This window comes from Mytilus galloprovincialis, chromosome 2 (genome assembly GCF_965363235.1).
Source record: "Mytilus galloprovincialis chromosome 2, xbMytGall1.hap1.1, whole genome shotgun sequence".
Taxonomy (NCBI): Eukaryota; Metazoa; Mollusca; class Bivalvia; order Mytilida; family Mytilidae; genus Mytilus; species Mytilus galloprovincialis.
In genome coordinates this window covers 11566348-11593605 of record NC_134839.1, presented here as the reverse complement: position 1 = coordinate 11593605, position 27258 = coordinate 11566348, and the positions used below count along the sequence as shown (strand labels likewise).

The 27258-nt window shown below is 32.7% G+C and overlaps 1 protein-coding gene and 1 long non-coding RNA gene across 2 annotated transcripts in view; one reads left to right on the top strand and one right to left on the bottom strand.

Annotated features, from left to right (window-relative positions):
* Window positions 1-27258, bottom strand: part of LOC143062893 (protein odr-4 homolog) — a 49670-nt gene that overhangs the window by 20872 nt on the left and 1540 nt on the right. The window contains exons 2-3 of the mRNA XM_076234708.1: window positions 21877-22047; window positions 3775-3870 (exon numbers count right to left, since the gene is read on the bottom strand). Of these exons, the coding sequence (XP_076090823.1) occupies window positions 3775-3870; window positions 21877-22047 (267 nt within the window). The remainder of the gene's footprint in view (window positions 1-3774; window positions 3871-21876; window positions 22048-27258) is intronic.
* On the top strand, window positions 7106-20069 carry LOC143062892 (uncharacterized). Its single transcript, XR_012974882.1, has 4 exons — window positions 7106-7288; window positions 16024-16174; window positions 17889-18009; window positions 19690-20069. It is a non-coding gene; the product is annotated as an uncharacterized LOC143062892 (long non-coding RNA).

Sequence of the window (27258 nt, the reverse complement as noted above, 5' to 3'; positions counted from 1 at the left end):
AATGATGGGACTGCTCTCAAACCTAGCATAATTTATGATGAACACCAAAAGGTCAATGTTGGTCTTAAGGACACGGCTAGTTTCGAGTTCGTTCGAAAAAATTCGAATCCGGATCCAGATTTCCTTAGACAGAATGTTGTAACAGATGCAGACATCACTTACATTTCTACAATTGACAATAATATAAGTCTACCTGTTGCAGTGACATACAAACCAAAATCTGGTAAAACAGGTTACAGGGGAAGACATTAAATCCCAGTTTCTCTACGAAGTTTGTATAGTTCAAACATGTCTTAGGTGTTTGCAACAAGCGACTAGTATACGACATATCCTACACAAGGACAGTGTTTCTAATTGTAATAGCAGCTGCAGTGAATGCACTGAACAAGGCAAACTATGTGACGCCTGTAAAAACGAAAACCATTTGAGCCATATTCCCTCAATTCGTGCATGCAATAGGTGTATTGAAAACAGTGTTCAATGTAAAAGGGGTGTTGTTCTGGTCATCACGGCAGATTGTGAACAGGGCAACAAAACGGCATTCGAATTGTTGATATCTGACCGAGAGGCTGGTATATTGGAATCAAAGTACATATTTGCTGTTCTTCCTGATGCAGTGCATGTTGGTAAAAGTTTGAAAGCAAGCTTTGCGAACTGGCCCATTTTGTTGGAAACGCAACGATCATGTCTACCACTTGTACACACTGTTAGAGATGCACATGCAGAATTGAAACGAATTTTACCTAGGGATTCGGTCACTCACAAGGATAGAATGGATATCAATTGTATACTTCATTTGACAAAATCGTCTGTTCTTACATTTCTTGAATCCGTGCATGGTATAGTACACACAATAATCCCTGATAAATACAAAATAAGCGCAAGTAACAAGGTTGGACTGTATCCACATCCGATTGCCATTACTGCTGCAAACCTAGGGATCCTATACGTTATAGATCACAATCCGAAAACTTCTTCTTCAAGATTACTCGAGATAAGACAGCATGTCCCAGCCGAAGTTAAAATTGTTGGAGAATACAGTGATGCAAGAAGTCTAGCATATATTGAGGGTACAGTGTACATTTGTGAACACAACAAAACAATTTCAGTTTACCCAAAAAACACAGGAAAATTGAACATGAAAAACCTAAAAAAAGGCGAACTTATTGAAGAAGCTAGAAAACGAGATATTCCAACAAATGGAACAGTTGCAGATTTGAAAAACAGACTAACAAACTATCTACAAAGCCTGGAAAAGACTTACAAGGAGAGACGGATAAAGATGGACACTGTTGATATAGCAGATTATTTACCATCGTGCATTTCCAAAGCAGCAGCACAAATGCTTTTAGTAAGTTCTGATATCGAAAGAATGCTTAGCACAGTAGATATTAACTCTGATGGTGTTATTATGAAGGGAGTTGTAAATCATATTGCAAATTATCCAACTTACGTTAGAGAAGTTACATGCATGGCTTTGCATGAAAACCAAGCATACATGGTGCACAACGGAAACCCAGGAGGCTTAGTTACACTTGATATGGCAACCGGCGTAGCAGTAAGAAAACTAACTAATGGTACTGGGGAGTGTACTTTATGTTCAAGTGTATCTGGATATGGCGAAACCGTTATTTTCTGTGATTCGGGAAGCAATCAAGTCAAAGAAATTATTGGACCATCGGTTAGAGTTGTAGCTGGTACTGGACAAATAGGTAATGATAATGGACCTTGTGACAAAGCTTCATTTTCTCAGCTTTTCTCCCTCTGTACTGAAATGAAAAACATATTTGTTTGCGATGCCCAAACCGGTTGTGTGAAGGTTATTACAGACATGAAAGGTTCTGTCAGGTTTTTGACACATTTGAAATTGCTGTATCAAGCTTTTGGGGTACATTTCAAACATCAAAATGTCGAAAGGGCTAATCTTGAGGAAGCAAAAGACCTGGTTCGACGGTTATCTGACTATCTTCATGAAACTGTACGAAGCGTTCAAGTTATTCTAGACACAGACAGACAACTTAATGGGCCAGATGGAACCATATCATCGAAAACTTTGAAGTCCGTAGACATGATCCATAGTGAACTGAGTTATTTGCAAAGTCAAATAACGTCAATTAACTCGTCAATTCCCATTAACATGTTGTCTTGTCTCACTGTATGCGTTGAAAACTTACATGCTCTTGGACATTTCAAATGCCAATTACCAACTATGTTAGAACATGCCCGGAACTTAAGCAATACGGTGTATGAGGGAATAAAAAGGAGTGTCCTGTGGGCTGCCTACTACTTTACGCATCCCTCCTCGTATTACCCTATTCCTGAAAATGACATGCCATTGTCGTCCTTGAGTGCTATGGAGCACTTGAAACCAAAAGCCCTGCTGTCAAAGGACCAGGAACGAGAAATGCGTGAGTGGGCCCAGGACTTCGGAAAGTGTGTTCGACAAAGATCAGTACGACAGCAAACGACAATGTACAACACTGGCACATTACCACTTAATATGTACAAAAATGCAACTTATAGTACCACGAGTGAAAAAATCACATTTCCTTCAATAGCTGAAGAAGGTAACACGGACTTCGATCAAGTTTCTGAATATGATTCAGAATCAGATGTGGACTACACTGAAGAAACGGACAATGTTATTGACACCCCAGAATGTCTTAGTTTTCTTCAAGGGACAACCAGCAGGAGTGGGAGAACAATCAGGCTCAGCAGTAAATTTTATTGACTAAATAAATATATATACTTTATAATCTCTTAGTTTAGCCTCACGATAAAACACAGATGTGGTTCCGTGGTATTTATGCCAGTAAATAAACTCATCATAGATACCAGGACCAAATTTAGTATACGCCAGACGCGCGTTTCGTCTACAAAAGACTCATCAGTGACGCTCGAATTCAAAAAAGTTAAAAGGGCCAAATAAAGTACGAAGTTGAAGAGCATTGAGGAAAACATTTTTATGAAATATTATTATTATACAATAAAAGAAGTCAGAATGTGACTGTTTTTAACGATTTAATTTAGAACCTGGGAGAATTCAACATGTAAACAAGTAATGAGCCAGTAATGTATTTGATTGTAGCTTAATTGCACCAATCTACAACACAAACAACCAGCTTCTGAATCTCTATTATCGAGATTGATTGGTGATACTCTTTTTATATTTTCGTGATCCGTGATCATGGAAATTTATTTTCTGTGACTCCTGATTGACAAAAAAATCAACTCGTGAATCGTGATGAGACCCCCCCATCAGGCCCCTCCTAAATCTAAAGTTATTGTCTGGAAAACCTACTTTTTCCCCTTTTTTTGCCCCTAATTCCAAAACATTTTGAGTCTTAACCCCCAAAGTCATAACTAACCATACCTTCATGGCATGGAAACTTGTGGTATAATTTCAGAGAGATTCATACACTTAGACACAAGTTATTGCTTGAAAACAACAAAAATGATTATTTTGTGCCCCCTTTTGACCCCTAATTCCTAAACTATTAGGACCATAACCATCAAAACCAATCCCAACCTTCCTTTAGTGGTATTAAGCCTTCTTATAAAAATAATAGAGATCCATTCACTAAATCTAAAGTTATTGTCCGGAAACTAAATGCATCTTTGGACGACGACAACATGATACCATTATATGACGCAAAAAAATTTTGGCGGTTGTATAAAAAGTCTTATAAAATCTGACAATAGTGGTTACCAGATTTTTTTTATCCAACCAAATTTGCAGGGTGTACTAGAGTTAGAAGAAACCAATAAAGTTACCTGTCGTAATTTTGTCTGTGCTGATATCATCATATTTGGTGGAGCTAATGCAAAAATACCCAACACATCTAAACCACCTGGTAGCATCCTGTTTACCTGTTAAATATAATGTAATTAATCATTCAATAACCAGCATCAATAACTTTCAAGTTATTAGTTATCAAAACAGTTTATGTCAATCCATGATTTATCTTTGATTTAACCATGTGTGCCCCATAGTTTTAGCAATAATATACCAAATGGACTCCTTCATTTTCATGATATTGAATTTTGTTGATTGAACAAAAGGGGTTTATTTTTTTGTTTTTGAGGTTTAGCCTCTACATGTGAGTCTGCATACACACCTACATGAAATGTGTACTTCCTGGAACATAAAATTTTGTGGTATACAATGTACCTCAGTATAACAACGAAAATCATGAAAATTGCCATCCCATGAATTATAATAAATACAGTACTCCCCTAAACTCTATTCAGGTTAAAGTTTTCAGGAAAATATAACCTGAAAATTGAAAAGTATTTAACTATATAAAGGCTTTATCTTAGTTAAAGCCTTGTGATTTTTATGCTTCCTTTTACTTAATACGTATTTCTGTTAATAAGCTGGATTAACTACACAGCCAAATTTTGCTCACGTGAATTTCACGTGAATCTCATTTCACATGAATTTCACATGAATTTCATGTTAATTTCACGTGAATTTCACATGAATTTCACGTGAAGTGATTTCACGTGAAATTCACGTTAACTTTTCACGTTAATTTCACGTGAAGAGATTTCACGTGAAATTCACATTAAATTTTCACGTGAATTTCATGTGAAATTATTTCACATGAATTTCACGTAAAAATTTCACGTGAATTTCACGTGAAATAATATAAATGGTGTCTAAGTTATAAAAAATTAACTGAAAATCAATAATTTTGTCAACATCTCATACCTTGTATTATATGTATCATATATTCCCTGGGAATCTCAATTTAATTTAAAAGTTTATATTTTCACGTGAAATTCACGTGAATATTTTACGTTAAATTCACGTGAAAAAATTCATGTTAAATTCACGTGAAAAATTTCACATTAAATTCACATGAAATAAACATGAATCAAAACTCCTGTGAAATTTAGGTTTCATTTTATCTGAATTAAACCATGAGTTCATAAGAGAAATTTAAATTTATTGAGTTAAAGTTTTGCAATATGAAAACAAATTCACATGAATTTTACACATACTATTGTTCATTTCAGTTTTGCAAAATTGAATCATTTCAAAGCTGTTATTCTTTGTGTCTAAAGATGTACAGAAAAGAAGGACATAGAACCAATGTTAATGGTTAATAGTTATCCTTTTTTAAGCACGAATTATCTCCCTTGATAGTGGAATAAATGCAACTACAAAAATATGTTGGTCTTGAAATATATTTTTTTATCACTGTTTATATTTATCTCTAGTAGAATCACAAAAATGGAATTTTGTATACATGTGTAACTTATTTGAAATTCAAATTCAAAGATGCATATATTATAGTGCTGGACTAATTGATTTACTGGTAATGTTTCTATAATTATTAATTTGTAAGCTTAATTACTTTCACACATCTTATGTTTTCTTTACTTTAATACTTTTAAAAAATGAAAATAACTCCAACTTATGAAATAGATTACTGTTACTGTAATAGATTCTTTACTTCCCATTTCTTCAAAGAAAAAAAGGATAATAGATCATTTACTTCCAAATATGACTTATCTCCCTTTTTTACTGTGCATGAAACTTTTCCTCAAACTATTAAATTAAAGTCCAAAAAAATTGTGAGCAATTTGAATTTGCACATAAGTTTAACATTAACTAGTACATGTGAATAAAAACAGTAAGCATACAGAAAAGAGTTTTATATGTACTCTATACTTTGTCAATAAATGTAAATTAATTTGAATGTATATTAATTTTTGAAGTTTCTATTTAAAGTGCAGTATAAAACTGCTATGCTTTCACAAATGTCAAAAATGTCTGATTCAACATGCATTATAAAAGTGGTGAATGTTTAAATAACTTGATCCCTCACCCAAATTAAGGAAGAAAAAATATCATATCAGGGATTATATGTGTATTGACTAGATAGCAATTTATTTGTTTAAATTGTACACTTTAAAAATATTCCATACTGTTTTTTATAATGTAAAAGATTTCTCGATTTTCCTAAAGAGTTGATGAGTTGTCCGTGTTTGTCAAACAATGGGGAAAATTTAAACTAAAACATGTAAAAAGCTTTATCTTTATTTAGTTATTATAATTTTTGGTATTAAATATTAGGTATATTTTAAGTAGTTTATTTAGGATTGTCCTTATTAACTCTGGAAAAAAGGTTAATGTAAAATTTTGAGTGTCCCCATTCTTATGGGAATTTTATTCCAATCAATGTAGGAAAACAGTTACAGAAAAAAAGGCAAAGTAAATAAAGTTGCAATAATTGACAGATATGGGTCCAGGATATTAATAAAAGTGTGAGAAGACTTGTAAAAAGAAAAGGTACCGTGGGAATGTGGTAAATCCCCCCCCCCCCTTTACCCATAAACTTTGCTTCAGAACTGATTTCAAATTTTTAATTATCTTTTTAACTTTATTTATAATGAATAAATTTATGGTCTTTAATATACATAGTGTCTTAGATGGATTTAGTAGGCTGTTTTTTGTCTGTTATTTGGACAGGTTGTTGTCTCTTTGACAACTGTTTCCCACTTCCATTCTAAATTTGATGTATGTTATGAAAACTTATTGACTGACAGTAAAATATTATTTCAGAGGCAGATTTACACCTCTCCCCCCCCCCCCCCTCCCTTTTTGGGGAGAAAATTTGGTTGCTTATATAGGGAATCACTGAAGTGTGACTGGGGCAGCCCCCTCTTAGGCAGTCAGTGGTCCCCCACTTATGAAAATTTCTGGATCTGCCCCGTATTTGAAAGCTAAATGTGTGGTAAATGATTGCTAATTAGACAAGGCTGGTTTATTTCTCATTGAATTAAAGTTAAACATTTATCTTTATATATATATTATTTTACAAAATGAAATCAGTCATAATCTGTGATTATGGTAACTAATATAACAGTCCCTTGGTCATTAAAATAATTGAAATTATAGTTAAATAAGTTATTATATTAATTTTATAGATTAGGGTTGTAAGGGTTGTCCATGTGGAGGTGCTCCTTTGTAAAGGATGCTTATAAACAAAATAATTTGTTATATGTTCAAAGAATTTCTATAGTATATAGGATATTAAAAGAATGGGGATACCTTTTTTTTACATAGAGAAATGCTTTGAACATCAGCAAATATCCGCCAATCTCTATTCCGGATTCGGATTTTTTAAAACGCTTGAAAGATACAGATTATGACGCGTTTTGAAGAGAAGGACGCCGCCGATTGTCAACAACAATAGTACTTGTTTTAGCCAATTTAACAAGACAACCAATACCAAGGAGCTATGAATATTAATAAATACTCGAGGATATACTACAGGTAACTCAAACAAATGATTTAATAGTGCAGGAATAAACAGAAATCTGCAATGACTGAATGTTTTCATCTTCGAGTTTGGTATAGTGATGTAGTGTCCGTTCGACATGTTTCACGTTCGCCCAAGTACCTGTGGCTGTTCGCCCATGATCGATTCGCCCTGATTTTTATACCCCCGCTTTGGAAAAAGGGGGTATACTGTTTTACCTCTGTCTGTCCTTCCGTCTGTCTGTCAGTCAGTCCGTCCGTCCCATGAATATTTTTCGTCACATTTTTCTCAGGAACTACACTACCAGGATTTCTGAAATTTGGTTTCAGGCTTGATATAACACGGTGGGTATGGTTGTCCTGCGAGAGAACGTACTGTGCTGGTGATTTGGTCCTGACGGGTGCTGGTGATCAATGAAAAAATGTAAACAAAGACGAAAATAATGATTTTTTACGTTTTCACTCATAAAAAATGGAAGAAAACGGTTGAGATTTTTCAATTTTGTTTCTTATGGGTTCATATGTAAACCATTAAAAAGTTGACCCTCTAAACTTTTTCAGTAAGCGTAACACAGAAATGCTCATTTTCAGAAAATCTCGAACTGAAAAAATAAAACAAAAATGCTCATAGAGTCCGCTTTCTATACCGCAATCCACGCGACAAAACTATTTTGTGAAAAAACATTGAAATTTATTAACATTTAGCATTTTCTCAATTTATTCATGTCCTGATACTGTGCTGGTGGGTCCTGTCATTGTGCTGGTGGGTCCTGATACGGTGCTGGTGATTTTGGATAAGAAGTTGGTCATATTTGAAACAAATGTTACAAAATCAATAAAATTGGGCAGATAATTGTTGTCAATAGGATCTATGACTCCTATTTTAGCTCTTGTGCATCCATTTGGCTGTTTAATATGTGTTTTGAAATGATCGCAACTTGTATTAAATAATTACATAAAAGGGCAACATCTTTCGTCCAATATCAGATAACAATATATAGCATCTAAAATAAGAATAGTTTTATTAAGATATTTTAAATGCCCCTTACATTGATGCTTCAACAATGATCAAAGCCAATGCCGCATAGACATGTTTGTTAGCGCTCCGCATACCCCTCCCCACTTCCACCCAACCAACCCTCCTCATTTCCTCCTTCATTGTTACAGTGGTGTACCAACACAACAATTTATTACATAAAATAATAACACAAAGACACACATTATTGAATAACGAATGCTTGCAGGTACTGAAAGCTAGTTCAAAGTCGCATTTTCAACTAATGGATAAACCATGTTCTCATATCAAAACTCCCAATCGTGTAGATTAAAAAAGTCTCAAAACTTAAGTTCACATTTTAATGTTTGATGAAGCAGAACTTTAAAAGTGTGCAGTGAATCTTGTTCTCACAACAGTTATTGTCATAATTATGTTTACATAAGACTCATAAAGGAATTAAGAAGGTACCAAGCAATATTTTACAGTTCAATTTAATGATCATGAATGGAAGGAAATGGTACGTAATTTTACACAAAACAAAAAGAAATTGATAGTATTTTTTGGCGAAAGACTTAAACGCTTCATTGCATTATATAGTACAGCTCTTCTATAAAAGCATGCAAAAAAAACATTGATTGACTTGCTTGCTATGTTTGTTGGATGTTTTCAAACAATAGGTAGGCGGAGTTTCAATACATACTGGGATTTGATTGGACAAATACAAACTGACAGGAATTGAAGTTAATGTTTATTTTCCAAATAAATTGTAGTATATAGTAAACAGACTACTTACCTGTCGATTACAAACATCCAAACAATCATAGCAAGCAATTTAATCAATGGTTTGCTTTGCATATATTTATAGAAGAGCTGTAAATTCTTAAAAAAAAGAAATTTTGTTGTCGTAGATGGTTAAATCCTCAACAAAATCACAATATCTTTGTTGGAACGAATAAAGGTTTGAGATCAAATTTTCGTGGACTTTTTAGCTTCCACCCTGACGAGACATGTTAGCTGTTCGTATGCTGTTGCACCTGACGCACGGAAACTTTCACATTTCCATCTTCTTTTCTGAAATATTTTACCCAGCTCATACTTGACAGGACTGTTATCCTAGTAAAAGGTGTAACCAATGAATTGAACACAAGTTAAAAATTCCATAATACTATATAATTCATTTTATGTGTCAATTTGTTCGAAAAAAGTCGAAAAGAAGAGAGTTTTTTTAATGCCATGATTATCTGCCGCTTTCTAGATCTATGCTTAGCATTTATTTCAGATGACATGGACTCCTCACCCTGGTGACCCTGCTGCCTTTCATAACTTTAATAGATAAACAAAAGGCTGCAACTGGTATTTGATTCGTTGTAACGAGAATATTTGTGGTGAATGGAAACTATGAGGGTCAAAATCATAAATTGCTTATAAATGTTGCTGGACCCAGTTTCGTTATCTGATCTGAATTTTCTGAAATGTGCAAGGTGATAGACATTTTGATTTTTTTTACTCGGTAAGTTTTGCCCTAATTGCTTGAACATTTGCAATATTAAAGCCGATTTCAATGAGTGTGTAGACAAAGGGAATATCTTTGGTTATCTTGCTTGCTGAACAGAAAAGTCAGTGTTAGGTTATGTAAACTACCCTACTTTAAGAGTAGACTAGTCCGACAAATGACACATCTTTCTGTCTGTAGGACCAGGTTAATTCGAAAGGAGGGTATAGACCTTACCTAACAATGACTTCACGGTTTAGCTAACAAGCATGCTAACCAAAGACATAACATTTGCCTACATACTCAATGGAATCGGCTGTAACTAAAAACTAGAATACATTTTAACAGACAGTGGTCTGGTTTGTTGATGAATATTGTTTTTCCTAGATTCATTCTTGAAAAAATCATTTGCTAACATTTGGTCATTGTAATACGGACGTCAAGACAATAAATGAACCTCACACGATCCCTCGACACAGTTGAGCTTATATATGATCTTATAGCGATTCGGGTTGAAAATCAGTTGAAATTAAGCCAGTTATTTGTGTGTGTAGATTTGTATTGTTTTAAACTGTTATGACTTTTTAAAGTTAAATCTAGGTGTTTAATCTAAGAATTTCTTTTTTAAACTTATTTACTTGTTTTATACTCAATTGGTAGTATGAAGTTACGAGATATTTTAATTTTTGAAATTGAAGGCACAATTAACAAAGCAAACGTTAGTTTCAAATACTTTTAAATAGATTTTTAAGGATAATGTACCCTTGTGTTGATCCCATGCTAAACATAACAAAAAAAATTTCTGTACAAAGGTCTGTGAATTTTCTACAAAAATAGTGATTTTATTTTCACCAAATTCTCTTTTTCTACTAAATACAATAATGAACTATAAATAATAATGCTTTGCAAGAAGTTTCCCCTTGATACATGTATATGTACAAAATTATATCTCTATTATTCATTGTCTGTGCTGTTTTGATACTATTGCAGTTTGCACATTTTCGTAATTGACAGGCCACAGGAGGGGGTGATAAACCATACACGAAAATATAAAATATTGATCTAAGTACTTAATTTGCATCTCTGAACCCCCACCCCGGCTTGTTTTTTCGGAGGGTGTCTAAAAATGGTCGATTAAAGACAGCCGAGTACGCATTTTACTTTCCAGGCGTGTTTACGTTGATTGTTAAAGTCCTGAAAACGGATAGATAGAAACAAAAATGTTTGATTTATCTGGCTTTAGATTCAGTTTTTTTAAATATAAATTAAGTCTACATTTTAATATAATAATACTAAGAATTCACAATATAAAAAAATGCAGAAAAAAAATGGAGATGTGAAATATCTTAATAAGGAGTCATTACTACAGAGATGGTGTGTTTGACACACAAAACTTAAAAGCTTAGTGATATTACCAATATTAAAATAAAAATGTATTTTAGTTTGGTAGTTTTTCCATTTACTCATTTTCAATCATAATTAAGGCACATTTGATTTTTTATTCATAAAAATATTTAAATATAGAAAAGTAGGACACATTGTTCACTTCCTCCCCTGTAATTCTTTATCAAAAATATTTATTTATTTTGGAATTTTGAAATGAAAAAGCTAAGAAATCTTAGTTTTGTTAATGTTCTCTAGGTTATCTCGTCTTCATTCTCTGACATATTGTCTGACATATTCTAGTCTGCCCTTTCATAAAATAGTGATTTTTTTAGTGTTCTATCGAACTTTCGAAAAAAATACCTGATAACCGTTCAGACAAAAAAAATATGTTGAAAAAATCTTACAGATACAGCAAGTGATTCTTAATAGCTGTAAGATACATTTTTCTTTTAAAATACAACTTTTAAATCTTACGGGAAACTATTCCAAGCTTAACACTTTCACTGTAACCTCGCTCTAACTTATCCCCCATCCCCCCCAAAAAAAAACAAACAAACAAACCCGCAATACTATTGTCATTCTTATAGTCAGCACTCAATTTTTCACAAACAAATGTGTTTTAAGCTGCTAAAGACATATGATTCAAACGCCCAGAAAGTCCTTTCTTCTATATTTTTGCTCTCCCTTTTTATACAAAACCTTTTACATTTTTATTTTATGGGTTATTGTTGACGGTCGTACAATGACGTATGGTTGTTAACACATACTTTCTTTGGTTTCTTATGGAAATTTGTCCATTGACAACAAACATACAACATCATCTACTTTATATAAGTATTGTATAAATTACAACGTATTTTGTCGATCTTGCAAAATGATCGTAATCCCGAAAATCGTAAACATATTTTCTTATCTTAAAAGGGAGCAAGAAGGGTTCCATTAACAGGCCAATAAATAAAATCACAGTTAACTATAAAAAGAATAAAAAATAGGTTTTTTTTTTTCTCTCATAATAACAGTAAACAGATTCATAACAATGTCAATTTCAAGAAAGCAGACAACAGTTAATTACTAGTAGTCAATAACAGTACAGCATCAATGATCTTGACTGAATATTTGCCACTTTTAACTAAAATATAAAGGCACAGAACCAGGACATAGGAGCACAGAACCAGGACCGTTTTTCTTATCACCAGCACATCGTCAGGACAATTCCGTTTAACGAACTTGCACGACTTTTGCAATTTTATATTGTTGTAATATACTTTGCATGGTACTTATGACGCATCAGAGAAAAATTAAGCAACAAAACAGTCGTTTTATTGCCGTTCTGATACAATGTAAACAAACCCACCAGCACAGAATCAGGACCCACCAGCACCCGTCAGGACCAAATCACCAGCACAGTACGTTCTCTCGCAGGACAACCATACCCACCGTGTATAAGTCAGATGTACTGTGTGATGCGTTTTCAGATTCATCACTTAACAACTTCCTGTTTACCGAACACTTGTTTGATTTTACACATGAATCATGATAGCCAAGTTGAAAAATAAATATAAATTTGATTGTGAAGAATGTCAGCTTTATCACAACAGTTTGACAAAAGAAGTTGTAAATAAAACTATTTTGTAAAAGGAATTTGACTTATGTCATTGGGCAACTTTATATGCAACAACAACAACAAATATTTTATTTGCCAACCACGGCGCCCAAAATGAGCAGAACAATTACAATGTAATTTTCAAACATAATGTAAAGTAAATTAAAAATAGGTTAAAAAGGACATAATATGAGTGATTTTGATTTTATTGATTAATATAAAATATTAAAGCAAATGAAGTCAGCAGAGTATTTTAAGAATTATTCAACCAAATTTGGCATTATCAAATGTTTATCATCAAAAAGAGCTGGCAAAGTTGCCTATAAACTTCTCACAAATGTATATCTTAATTTTGGATTGATATCATTGTCTTGCCTGCTGCAAATGATATTAAGGGAGTTTCAATACTTTTAAAACAACCATTTTTCAGTTTCAATTCACAACCACTAAAGGTGTGCCTTATATTCATTAAATAAATCCTTAATTAAGTCAGCCCTAAAATACCTACCTTTTTACTTTCTTATTTTGTGTCTTGAATTATATCTTTAATTTTAAATTAAAAATATCAAGTCAGTAAATAGCTGTAAAAATGACAAAGAAAATCAGTGAATACCAGTAATCACTGAAACAACTAGTAAATACATGTAATTACTAAATTGGCTAGTAATTACAGGTATTTACTGAAATGTTTAGTATTTACGTGTAATTCCTAATTTCACCTATTTACTGTAACATATACATTGTATGTACATCATTGTTTTTACTCATTTTTGACTAGTTTATCAAAACAAAACATAATTTACAGTCTCACTAATTAGCGACAAGACGAATATTTGTTTATGATTCAAACCGATACTACATAGTACATTGTACATGTTGTACTACATGTATCTTATCTATGATTAACTCAAAGTCATACATGTATATATAGCTAGATAACAAAACACTTGCAGTTTAATATCACATACATTTGTACATGACACAGGACAACCACTGACAAGTTTCAAGACTTGCTAGCAGTAACTGAAAGCCAGCACAAATGCCTAATCTGTCGTACACTCTTATTCTGCAGGTGGCTGTACCTCACTTTTTACATTAGATACCATTTAACGTCATACAATGTATCAGAAAACACTTGTGTTGATTTTTGTTATCAAACATAATTGGATAACAATTTATAGAAAACTACCACAAATATCATGCAAATAATCAGTTTATTTCTTTTTTAGCTCACGTGGCCCGAAGGGCCAAAGTGAGCTTATGCCATCACTTGGCGTCTGTCGTCGTAAACTATTTCAAGAATCTAATTTAGAGCAAATCTGACAGGGGATAAAAATGTTCATTAGGTCAAAATCTATCAGCCATAAAATTTTCAGATGAAGCAAACAACCCATTGTTGGGTTGCTGCCACTTAATTGGTAATTTTAAGGAAATTTGCAGTTTTTGGTCATTACCTTGAATATTATTATAGATAAAGATAAACTGTAAACAGCAAAAATGATCAGCAAAGTAAGATCTACAAATAAGTTAATATGACCAAATTGTCGATTGACCCCAGGCCCTTAAGGGGTTATTGTCCTTTAATTAATGACAATTTTTCACATTTTGTACTTCATATTTGCAAACTTTAAAAAATCTAAAACTACTCAACCAAATTCAACCAAACTTCAACTGAATGATCAGTAGGGTGTATAAAATAAAGTTTGTGTTTTATTTTCTATTTCGTCAAAAAACATGGCCGTCGTGGCTAAAAATAGAACACAGGGTAAAATGCAGTTTTTGGCTTATATCTCAAAAACTCCAGCATTTAGAGCAAATAAGACAAGAAGTTAAAGTATTTATTAGGTCAAGGTCTACCTGTCCTGAAATTTTCAGCCGAATTGGGTAACTGGTTTTTCAGGTATAATGCCCCTGAATTGATGATTTTAAAGAAATTTTGCAGTGTTTGGTTATTATCTTGAATATTATTATAGATACAGATAAACTGTTAATAGCAATTGTATTGTGAATCATCAGATTGACCTAGACTGTGTCTTAATCAAGTGTAGGGCAAACTCATGCCCATTTCTTTCCAGAGGTTCCTAAGAGGCTTTAAAAGGTATTTCCAGGATAGTACATGGCCTTTGTTACTCTGTTTAATTTACAACAAACATTAATTTATTAATTTAGTTAATAAGGCATTGTTTACCAGGTGAGCGATTCAGGCTCTCGAGAGCCTCTTGTTTGGGGTTACATGTATATATGCTTGAAGATATTGATCTGATTATTATGATTTATCATGATTATAATTTATTGTATAGTTTTTCCATGACAAGTTGCATATCAAGTGTAAAATTTGTTTCAGTTCAGACTATTTTATTTTAGCAGAAACTGATCTGGAATTATGGTCCAAAACAAGCATTTTTCATGTTTCATGGCAATAAATTGTGTACATGGTGTATGTGTAGGATCTCTATAAAATTGTACCACTTTGTACATGTAGCATTGTAGGTTCCATACCTCAAAAGGAAGGTTTGGATTACTTTTTGGGGTAATGGACTAAACCTTTTTATAATTATGGGTAAAAAACAAGTATCTGGTATCCGAACATTAAACCCTTGAATAATATACATGTACATTGTGCATCATTTGTGTATGTTCATACATCTGAACGAATATATACATGTAGATATAAGAAGATATGGTATTATTTCCCTTCACCCAACTTGACCCAAGATCAATAGACATATTATAAAACTACAGGTCACAGTAAATCCTTCAACAATGAGCAAATCCCATACAGTGTACCTTTCTATGGATCTCTATGAAATTGAGCCTCAATTGCAAGGTTCGATACCAAAGTGGTAAAAATATAAGATCAAAGGGGTTTATTATAGAAGTTTAAGGGAAAATTGTATAAAAATCAATTTCAAATGGTAACAACTTGAAAACTAATTTAATAATGACAGTTACTATTGTAAGACAACAATCATGACAATGAATGGAATGACCTGCTTTTAGTTATTGTGCCAAATTTAATATAACTTTGCCTCAATCATTTAAAGGGTATCTAATGCTATTAATTGTGATTTTCAAAACAACAGTGAAGACAGGTGAGCGACACAGGCTCGACACAGGCTCATGATATTTGATACTTGTAGATAATTACATGTAGTACAATTCCAAGTCTAATACAAATAGAAAGAAATTCATGGATATTACAAGCTAATTGTTTGCAAAACTCTTTGAATAGTATTGTGTCCACATGCTAAATACTGTTTTCACCCTTTCAGCAATATAACAAGGAATGGACAGAGGAGTTGACTATTGATTATGACTGATACTGGTAATACTGGAATGAAGTAACCTACATGCAGTGTCCAATGACTCCATGCCTGACAGTCCATTTTTACATGTACATAAAATGTATGTTGACAGCCAATGGTAAGTATTAATCTTCATAATACATGTATATACAATGATTGTATGTGCATCTCTGAGACTTACATTTCACTGTTGTGTGGCTTCATTACTGACCAGAGACTGATAAGAATTAGATTATCCTTTATTTTATCTTCAAATATTATGTACTAGTAACTACATATATGTCATGTATGTACTCAATGACTTGCATTCATTTAACTTGTAATAATTATGATGCAGCATCCAACAAAAAGTATGTATTTTTTAGCTCACCTGGCCCAAAGAGCCAAATGAGCTTTTCTCATCACTTGGCTTCCGTCGTCTGTAAACTTTTACAGAAATCTTCTCCTCTGAAACTACTGGGCCAAATTTCACCAAACTTGGCCACAATTATCATTCGGGTATCTAGTTTAAAAAATGTGTCCAATGACCCAGCCAACCAACTAAGATGGCCGCCATGGCTAAAAATAGAACATAGGGGTAAAATGTAGATTTTGGCTTATATCTCTGAATCCGAAGCCTTTAGAGCAAATCTGACATGAGGTAAATGTGTTTATAAGGTCAAGATCTATCTGCCCTGAAATTTTCAGATGAATCGGACAACTGGTTGTTTGATTGCTTCCCCTAATTGGTAATTTTGAGGAAATTTTGCCGTTTTTATACGACAGCAAAAATTGAAAAAATTTTGGGTGTAATGTATATTAGTATCACAATGGCGTCGTCTTCTTTGTCATCGTCCGAATACATTTGGTTTTTGCACTCTAACTTTAGTAAAAGTTAATAGAAATCTATGAAATTTAAACACAAGGTTTATGACCATAAAAGGAAGTTTTGGATTGATTTGGGTGTTTTGGTCCCAACAGTTTACGAATTAGGGGCCAAAAAGGGCCAAAATAAGCATTTTTCTTAGATTTCGCTCAATAACTTTAGTATAAGATAACAGAAATCTATGAAATTTTAACATAAGGACTATATAACCACAAAAGAAAGGTTGGAATTGATTTTTGGAGTTTTGGTCCCAACGAATTAGGATTTCCAGTAATACATATTTTTGGTACAGTCTCAGAAATAGTACCTATCAGTCTATGCAAAAGAAGAGGTGTACATTTTTTTGTATATGAATAGAATTTAATTGTTGCAGATTAAACATTTTTAGAAATTTAATTTTAAAAATTAAGGAGATGTGGTAGGATTACCAATAAGAAAACCATCATGGTCATCCACATTCAAAATGAAGGGGAAATAACCACTTTTAGGCCACTTTTATTCTGACCTTCAACAATGAACATAAAAATACTGCTTAGTCAGCTGTTTATGATCCTGACAACAGTTCAATCTATAAAACTAGTAATAGTCATTTTGCTAGTGATGTTCACAGTGACACTTATTGGTTATAAAAAAAATCAATTGTTTTCTCTGTTGCCACTAGCTGTTGCAGTCTGTGCCAACCTGTTTTAGTGTCTGTCTGACTGAAAGAGAAATTTGATTCTTTTTCTCTTGTTATTACAAATGTATGTCAACCGAAAAATCAAAAAATTTCTATCTGACCGAATTATCTGATTCACTGCTTTTGGCGAATATTTTTTACAATAGTTGCCTGTGTGAATTTGATTTACATTGTACATGTTGTATATCTAAATGAATTTTCATTTGTATTGCCTTTTTTTTTATTTGGAAAACATTAATCAGGTTCAGGGCTTATATTTATAATAATTAATGGAATTTAAATTTTCAGAATTGCACATTTGTTGCTCCCAAGATGTACATGTAAGAGGATTTGAAGTTATACAATGAAATGAATGAATTGATTAGAAATACATGTAGATGAGACCCTATAGCTACAGAACATGTAACTGGTATGTATTGGTTATGTGGTATTTGTAGTCAAAATGGTAAATTTTTGGTATGACAAAAATGCTGAAATCTGAAAATTTAAAAAGGAGTCTTGAAACACAAACTGACAAAATAAAAAAAAACATTTTCAATCAACAGATCTGATCAAGGGAAAAAATAATCTGCTATATATACATATATGGAATAGGCATGTAGTTACATTTATCATATATATATGTTTAGTAGTAAATACAGTAGTTTTTGCATATTTGATAAATAGTCTGCTGTTAAATCAATATTGCATACCCTTTATCACACCCCTACTTTTTTTTTTTTTTTTTTACATAGTCAGTTTTTATTTATGTATGCTCAAGAAAAATTTTCCTTAAAATAGGTCCAAAAGAACGGTCATTCGGGCTTGACGCAATTTATTGAATGACGTCATTGTGTGGGATGATTGCCAATGAGACAACTATCCACAAAAGACCAAAATGACACAGACATTAACAACTATAGGTCACCGTACGGCCTTCAACAATGAGCAAAGCCTACCGCATAGTCAGCTATAAAAGGCCCCAATAAGACAATGTAAAACAATTCAAACGAGAAAACTAACAGCCTTATTTATGTAAAAAAAAAATGAACGAAAAACAAATATATATGCAACACATAAACAAACGACTTTTATTCAGTTTGTGAGTTAATCGACCTGGTTTACACATCAATAACCTCTAGAAAAAAATGTGTTTAATCCTATAATATACCCATGTGTTATGCTTGTAGTTTTAGGAAATTAGAATATCAAAATAGCTTGACTAAGATTAAAAAAATTACTCATATCATAAATTAGGTATTTTTTTGTCTTGTCTGCAACTGATTGAATGGTCATAATGGTGTAGTACATGTCTGTCTGGGCATGGTTCATCTTACCATGACCTGATATTCATTATGATGGTTCATTGGTCAATATTAAGTTTCATATTTTAGTCTGTTTGTTGTTTACTGTATATAATCAATTAAGATATTGATCAGCTATATTTGGTGTAAGCAATGATTGTAAGAGGCTAAGACATGTAAGAAGGGGGCTTGAAAATAATGAGTTGTGTTATTATAGGCACTAAGTATACTTACATATACAGGTTATGTGTAGTACACCTACATGAATAGAGTTTGTTTTCATTTAAGAAGTTTATTATAAAAATTTAACATGGTATGATTGCCAATGAGACAACTATTCACTAGAGTCCAAATGACTGAATACTGCTAACTATAAATGATCATATGTACAGCTTTCACCAATAAGAAAACTGATACAGAATAGCGAACTATAAAATGTCCTGAAACAGGGATTGTAAAAACCTGTGTTACTGTTTTATGAGTATTGCCCACCCCGGTGGGAAATACTGGGAAAACCCAGGTTTTACTGTCAAGGTTTTATCCTACTAAATGTACTATTGAAATATAAAACCATGCTAAAATATGATATAGTAAGACTTTAAGAGTTAACTCGGGCGAAAACAAAAACAGAAAAAATGGGTAAATCACCATAAAATCACCAATTGATCATGTCAGAGCTTAAAATACAATACAGTTTTCTTCTAATTATAAGTTTGGTAAATTATTGGAGATTAAATTGATGTTATCTTTTTTGCTGGACTACAATACAGAAATAAACATTACATGCTGATTTTATTGTATTACAGGAACTGTAGGAAGTATTCCAAGAGTATGATTGCTAAGTATGCATTACAGGATTTTATCATTGGAGCATCATCCAAGGATAATAAGTGGAAATGTATGAAGGAATCCTTGGGTACAAATATCAATTATATGCAGAAGTGGACTCTTAAACATTATTAACAGACATGGTAGTCAAGAAATTTATACCATTACCAACTGGAATTAACTATTGTGTATATTTTTTCAACCATAAGTACTTTCAGAATACAATACAATTCAAATTCAGATTATTGTGTCAACATACAAAAATGTACAAGTTACATTTAAAAAAAAATGAAAATGCATATATATCATGTATATGTTTTTAAAATAAATTTTATATAAAAAAATGAAATAACAAGAATTTTTAGCTTTATATTGTGCAGCCAAACTTGGAAATCTTTTAATGGTATATGCCTATATGAAAAAAGAAGTAAATGGTTGTTAATTACAGAGAGACTTTCAATATGGTACATTTGTATATCAGCTAGCCTTTGTTTCATAGAACTTTCTTTTTTAGTTTATTAATACAATGAGATATGAGGTATACATCAATCAGACAGCAATAAAACAACAAAAACACCCGAAAGGCATTTAGCTATAGGTGCTAACATGCAGTCTTCAACAAAAGCCAAAGATTTGCCATGATCTATTGAATTGACCAGAGACTATAAACAATTACAATATGAGTCAAGAGCTGCCATCAACACCAAATTCTCTGAATAATTTTCTTTTAATTAAGATGAGATTATAGACAACCACTGAAAAGGTTTCTGACTTTAAATGGGTACATGAATATGTGGTGAGGTGAACTAGTTATTTCTTCAAAACCATCTAAACAATTGGCATCTTTTGCAAATAGTTCTTATCCAGAATATGATTGGTTTTTGTCATAACTGATGACCACACAATATGACTTATACATCTATGTATACATTTGTACATGATAAAAATCATTTCAAATGTTATAATACATCAGTGCAAACATCTTCTTTAAATGACCACAATCCATAAATCTTTCGACTATTTCCTTAAATAATATTGCACTATTGTTAGGGTTGTTAAATGATATATTACAAATATTTATGTACAGGTCTAATATAATAAAATGTTTAGAACCAGGAAAGTAATCCAAGTCTGTGCACTTAATGTTTGGTTTTTACACACTTGTACTGTATACATTAGGAATAACCATCAAATAAACTAGTTTATTTGGAAGAAGTATCATATATTATAGATCTACAGATGAATCATTGCAGTGAATATAAGAGAGAACATGATGTGTGCCTAATATATAATGCTGAACTGTCAAATGATATGGATATTTTAAAGTTTAATAATAATATAGAAAAATTCACATGAAAGCTCAATTCACATGAATTTTACGTAAATTTCATGTGAATGCTCATTTCACGTGAATTTCACATGAAAGCTCAATTAACGTGAATTTCACGTGAAAGATTTCACGTAAATTTCACGTGAAAGCTCAATTTACGTGAATTTCACGTGAAATATTTCACGTTAATTTCACGTGAATCAGATATTTCACGTGAATTTCACGTTAATCGAGCTTTCACGTGAAATTCACGTAAATTTTTCACGTGAAATTCACGTTAAATATTTCACGTGAATTACGCGTATAAGCTCGATTAACGTGAAATTCACGTGAATTTTTTCACGTGAAATTTACGTTAATTTAACGTTAATTTCACGTGAACAAAATTTGCCTGTGTAACCTTGGAAAAAAATAATACTTAAAAAGGATATAATTTTTTCACAGTAAAAGTGTTTCAGTTGTAGCTGTGAGAAGGAGTTCCTATAGTCCTATAGAGAATTGCATTGTCTATATTAACAGAAGCGCATCATTAAGGTGGTACCTAACACTACAGGAAGATAACTCTGTAAAATCTGATAAACGTTTTAATTATGTTGTGTTGTAAAGGGAATATCAAGCTTCTCAATGATCAAAATAAGTGTTTGTCAAACTGCTATATAACCAGAGTAATTTTTCTGATAAAACAGTTGGTTCAAATTTTTTGAAATGTTCATATTTTTGTAAAAGGGTCAAAGTAAATACTTTGACAAAATTTTAAGAAAATTAAACGAGCCAAATTAATTTTAGTTAAAGTGTTGAGTACCACCTTAACTGAGACATCTGCATTTGTCCTAACCTGGCGAGCATGTGTAGCTATCCAACGTTCATCACTATCTGCCATATTTTCTGGTTTTTGTGGTGTCTTAATCTTTTTCTCTTTTGGTTCTTCATCCTCTTCACTGGCTTCATCTTCTACTGGTTCTGGTGAACAAATCAAACGTACTGCAAAATCTTTCTGTTGAGCAAACTGAAATTAAATTAACAATTCTTATTTTTCAAGAGAAATAAATAATATTGTAAATACTGAAAATTTAAAAGGAAGCAAAATTACATGTATATATCACTCAGACAGGCATACTTGTCCTGGTTTTGTCAACACTGTCAAGCAGCCTTGCTGGTCATTTAAAAAAAAATCATTGATCTTATCTGACATTTTTTTATTGAGTTAATATATGTATAAGCCTTCCAATTGATATTTTATCGTGCGTTTTTCTATGTCATGTATGTTGTGATGTTATACTATTACTTCAGAAAAAGAAGAAGGTTTGGTACCATTAAAATGTTTAATCCCGCTGCAAATTTTTGCACCTGTCCTAAATCAGGAATATGATGTACAGTGTGTTGTCGATTGTTTATGTAATTTATACATGTTTCTTGTTTCTCGGTTTTTTTTTTATATAGATTAGACTGTTAGTTTTCCTGTTTGAATGTTTTTACATTAGCAATTTTGGGGCCCTTTATAGCTTGTTGTTCGGTGTGAGCCAAGGCTCCATGTTCAATGAAGGCCGTACTTTGACCTATAATGGTTTACTTTTATAATTGTTATTTGGATGGAGAGTTGTCTCATTGGCACTCATACCACATCTTCCTATATCTATTAAGACAAGAGTGCACATGCTGAAATGTCTCACCTTCTTTACTAATCATTGATATTATGTTGATAGTCCTAAATATAAAGCTCTATTACAACATGACAGCTAAACATTAACCAAGATATTCAAGATAACAAACATTGACCAATGAACCATGAAAATGAGGTCAAGGTCAGATGAACCATGCCAGACAGAAATTTTAACAATTCTTCCTTACAACAAATATAGTTGACCTATTGCTTATAGTTTAAGAAAAACAGACCAAAACATAACACTGAGCAATGAACCGTTAAAATGAGGTCAAGGTCAATTAAAACCTACACGACTGACATATAGATCATAAAACATTTCCATAAACCAAATATAGTTGACCTATGGCATGTAGTATTACATGTAGATAAATAGACCAAAACTCAAAAACCTAACTTTGACCCCTGAACCATGAAAATGAGAGGGATAAAAGGTCAGATGACCTCTGTCCGCTAGACATGTACACCTTACAATCATTCCATACAACAAATATAGTACTAGCAGACCTATTGCATAATTAAAGTATGAGAAATACAGACCAAAACACAACAAGAGTGCACACGCTGAAATGTATCGCCTTCTATACTAAATCATTGATATTATGTTGATAGGCCTAAGTATAAAGCTAAGCTTTATTACAACTGTCAAATAAACTTAACATTAGATATAGGAAGATGTGGTGTGAGTGCCAATGAGACAACTCTCCATACAAATAACAATTTAAAAAAAAACCATTATAGGTTAAAGTACGGCCTTCAACACGGAGCCTTAGCTCACACCGAACAACAAGCTATTAACCAAGATAACTAAACAAAGACCAATGGACCCTGAAAATGAGGTCAAGGTCAGATGAACCATGCCAGGCAGACATATACAGCTAACAATGCTTCTATACAACATATATAGTTGACCTATTACTTATAGTTTAAGAAAAATAGACCAAAACACAAAAACTTAACACTGTGCAATGAACCGTGAAAATGAGGTCACAGTCAAATAAAACCTGCGTGACTTACATAAAGATCATAAAATATTTCCATACACCAAATATAGTTGACCTATGGCATATAGTAGGTATTAGATAAAAAGACCAAAACTTAAAAACTTAACTTTGACCACTGAACCATGATATCTGCCCACTAGACACGTACACCTTACAATCATCCCATACAACAAATACAGTTGACCTATTGCATATAGTATGAGAAAAAGAGACCAAAACACAAAAAATTAACTATACCGCATGAACCATGAAAATGAGGTCAAGGTCAGATGACACCTGCCAGTTGGACATGTACACCTTACAGTCCTTCCATACATCGAATATACTAGCCTTATTGCTTATAGTATCTGAGATATGGACTTGACCACCAAAACTTAACCTTGTTCACTGATCCATGAAATGAGGTTGAGGTCAAGTGAAAACTGTCTGACAGACCTGAGGACCTTGCAAGGTATGCACATATCAAATATAGTTATCCTATTACTTATAATAAGAGAGAATCAACATTACAAAAAATTTGAACTTTTTTTTCAAGTGGTCACTGAACCATGAAAATGAGGTCAAGCACATTGGACATGTGACTGACGGAAACTTCGTAACAAGAGGCATCTATATACAAAGTATGAAGCCTCCAGGTCTTCCACCTTCTAAAATATAAAGCTTTTAAGAAGTTAGCTCACGCCGCCGGATCACTATCCCTATGTCGAGCTTTCTGCAACAAAAGTTGCAGGCTCGACAAAAACTTAACTATAACCACTGAACCATAAAAATGAGGTCTAGTCAGATGACATATAGATCATGGTTCAGTGGTGGTCAAGTCCATATCTCAGATACCATGTCTAGCACATAGATAACTCTTGTCAGTTGGACATGTACACCTTATATATACTAGCCCTATTGCTTATTGTATCTGAGATATGGACTTGACCACCAAAACTTAACCTTGTTCACTGATCCATGAAATGAGGTAGAAGGTCAAGTGAAAACTGTCTAACGGGCATGGGGACCTTGCAAGATACGCACATACCAAATATAGTTATCCTATTACTTATAATAAGAGAGAATTCAACATTACAGAAAATCTGAACTTTTTTCATGTGGTCACTGAACCATGAAAATGAGGTCAAGGACATTGGACATGTGACTGACGGAAACTTCAGAACAAGAGGCATCTATATACAAAGTATGAAGCCTCCAGGTCTTCCACCTTCTAAAATATAAAGCTTTTAAGAAGTTAGCTAACACCGCAGCAGCCGTAGCCGCCCCCAGGATCACTATCCACATGTCGAGCTTTCTGCAATAAAAGTTGCAGGCTCGACAAAAAATTAACTATAACCACTGAACCATAAAATGAGGTCTAGTCAGATGACATCTGCCCGCTAGACATGTACACCTTACAATCATTCCATACACCGAATATACTAGACCTATTGCTTATAGTATCTGAGATATGGACTTGACTACCAAAACTTAACCTTGTTCACTGATCCATGAAATGAGGTTGAGGTCATGTGAAAACTGTCTGACAGGCTATAGGACCTTGCAAGCTACGTACATACCAAATATAGTTATCTTATTACTTATAACAAGTGAGAATTTAACATTACAAATATCTTAACTTTTTTTTCAAGCAGTCACTGAAACATGAAAATGAGGTCAAGGACATTGGACATGTGACTGACGGAAACTTTGTAACATGACGCATCTATATGCAATATATATATATACAAAGTATGAAGCATCCAGGTCTTCCACCTTCTAAAATATAAAGCTTTTAAGAAGGTAGCTAACCCCGCCGCCGTAGCCGCCGGATTACTATCCCTATGTAGAGCTTTCTGCAATAAAAGTTGCAGGCTCAACAAAAATGTGATTTTATAAAATTTAAGTATTTTCATAAAAATATAATACAAAAGTACACAAGTGTATCAGTGATATTGTTGTCTTTTTTCAAAACTACCTCTACCGTTTTTTATTGGGAAAAATGAATATTTTGTATTGAAATTGGGAAATTTGTATATTTCATTCTTAACACATCTCCGATTTTTTGCTGACCTTTGCTGTCTTTTTTGCACTGTTTTTTCATGTATATTTTGGTTGTCAGACATTTTCAATCTGAAAGGTACTTTTCGGAGAGGGGAAAGAAACAGAAGCAATGATGGTACTTAATGCATTGAAAACTTCATGTGTTACAAACACCATGATGATTCTGATCAGAAAACCGGATCTCAAAAGTGCTTTCTACTATCAAAATAATAACATGAGTACGATATTTACAAACATTACTACCAATGCCATCACTGTTTGGGGAAAATGTAAAACATTTTGGGAGGAATTTTAAGCCATTTTTTTTAGTAATTGGGAAATTTCTCTAGGGGAAAAGGCCGAATTTCGGCTGTAATTTGAGGCAAACAATATCACTGTGTATATAAATCTTGTTATTGCCAAAGTACTGAGCGCTTAAATGATAAAACCCTCTGGGGAAATTTTCCACCATCATCAGTATCAACTCAGTGCTTCCAATTAAAAAAACATTTAAAATGCTTTGTTTTTAAAAGATTTTTTAACCTTTCTGAAAATTCATTCCATTTCTATAGCGCACACATAGCTAAAAAAAACTTCTAGTGAGGGCAATGTTTTATCTTTAAAACCTGAAGTGTTATTCCGACTGTCAAAATGGTACCACAGACAAGAACAGCTCAGAATTTTTGATTTTCTAAATTTTAACACGAAAAACAATAATTTAAAGGATTATTTTAGTTTGGAATGGTACCCTGTTATACCAGTATTGTTGTGGTTTTTTTTCAGCTTGGTTTTATAACTGCTGCAAATATTTGTTTTTACACATAGATTTTTTTCAAATTCAGTAAAACTTTATTCTATTAATGTGCATTTATATCAAATAATAGTTTAAATTTTGACAGGACTACATAATTGTAACCAATTTCATCATTGGGTCATAGTCAATAGAGACAGGATAAGTAAACATACAGAAATTAACATGTGTTTAAAACTTCCTTGCTATTAGTATTATACTTATAATTATTTCAGATATCAATAAAATTTCATTCAAACTACATGTATTAAAGTTTTAGTGATTCCCAGGTAATGAACTTGTAATCTGTCACTTCAAATTAATTATAATCACATCCATTTATATCGCAGAAATGTAAAGAATGGGAACGGAGTAATAAAAAAATTTGTAAGGGTTCCGCAGAACCTGGTGTCTCGCCTACTTTTGCTGTTATTCGAAGGCGCAACAAAAATGAGGAAAACAATCAATACAATTATTCCTCTTGATACTATCATTTGATTGTCATGATTGCAAGAAGCTTCTGTCCAAGTTTGGTAAAAATCCAGAATAGTTTATGAATCTAATAAATGTTTTAAAAAGTTTAACTGCAGACTGTATGTAATGATAACTGGAAGAAAAACTAAGTCCATTTATAAGTAAAATATGGATACACAGGTACAATATTGTAACAAAATTTCCCTCTTGATATTAGCTTCTGATCATAAACCAGCTTCTGTCCAAGTTTGGTACAAATCCAAATAG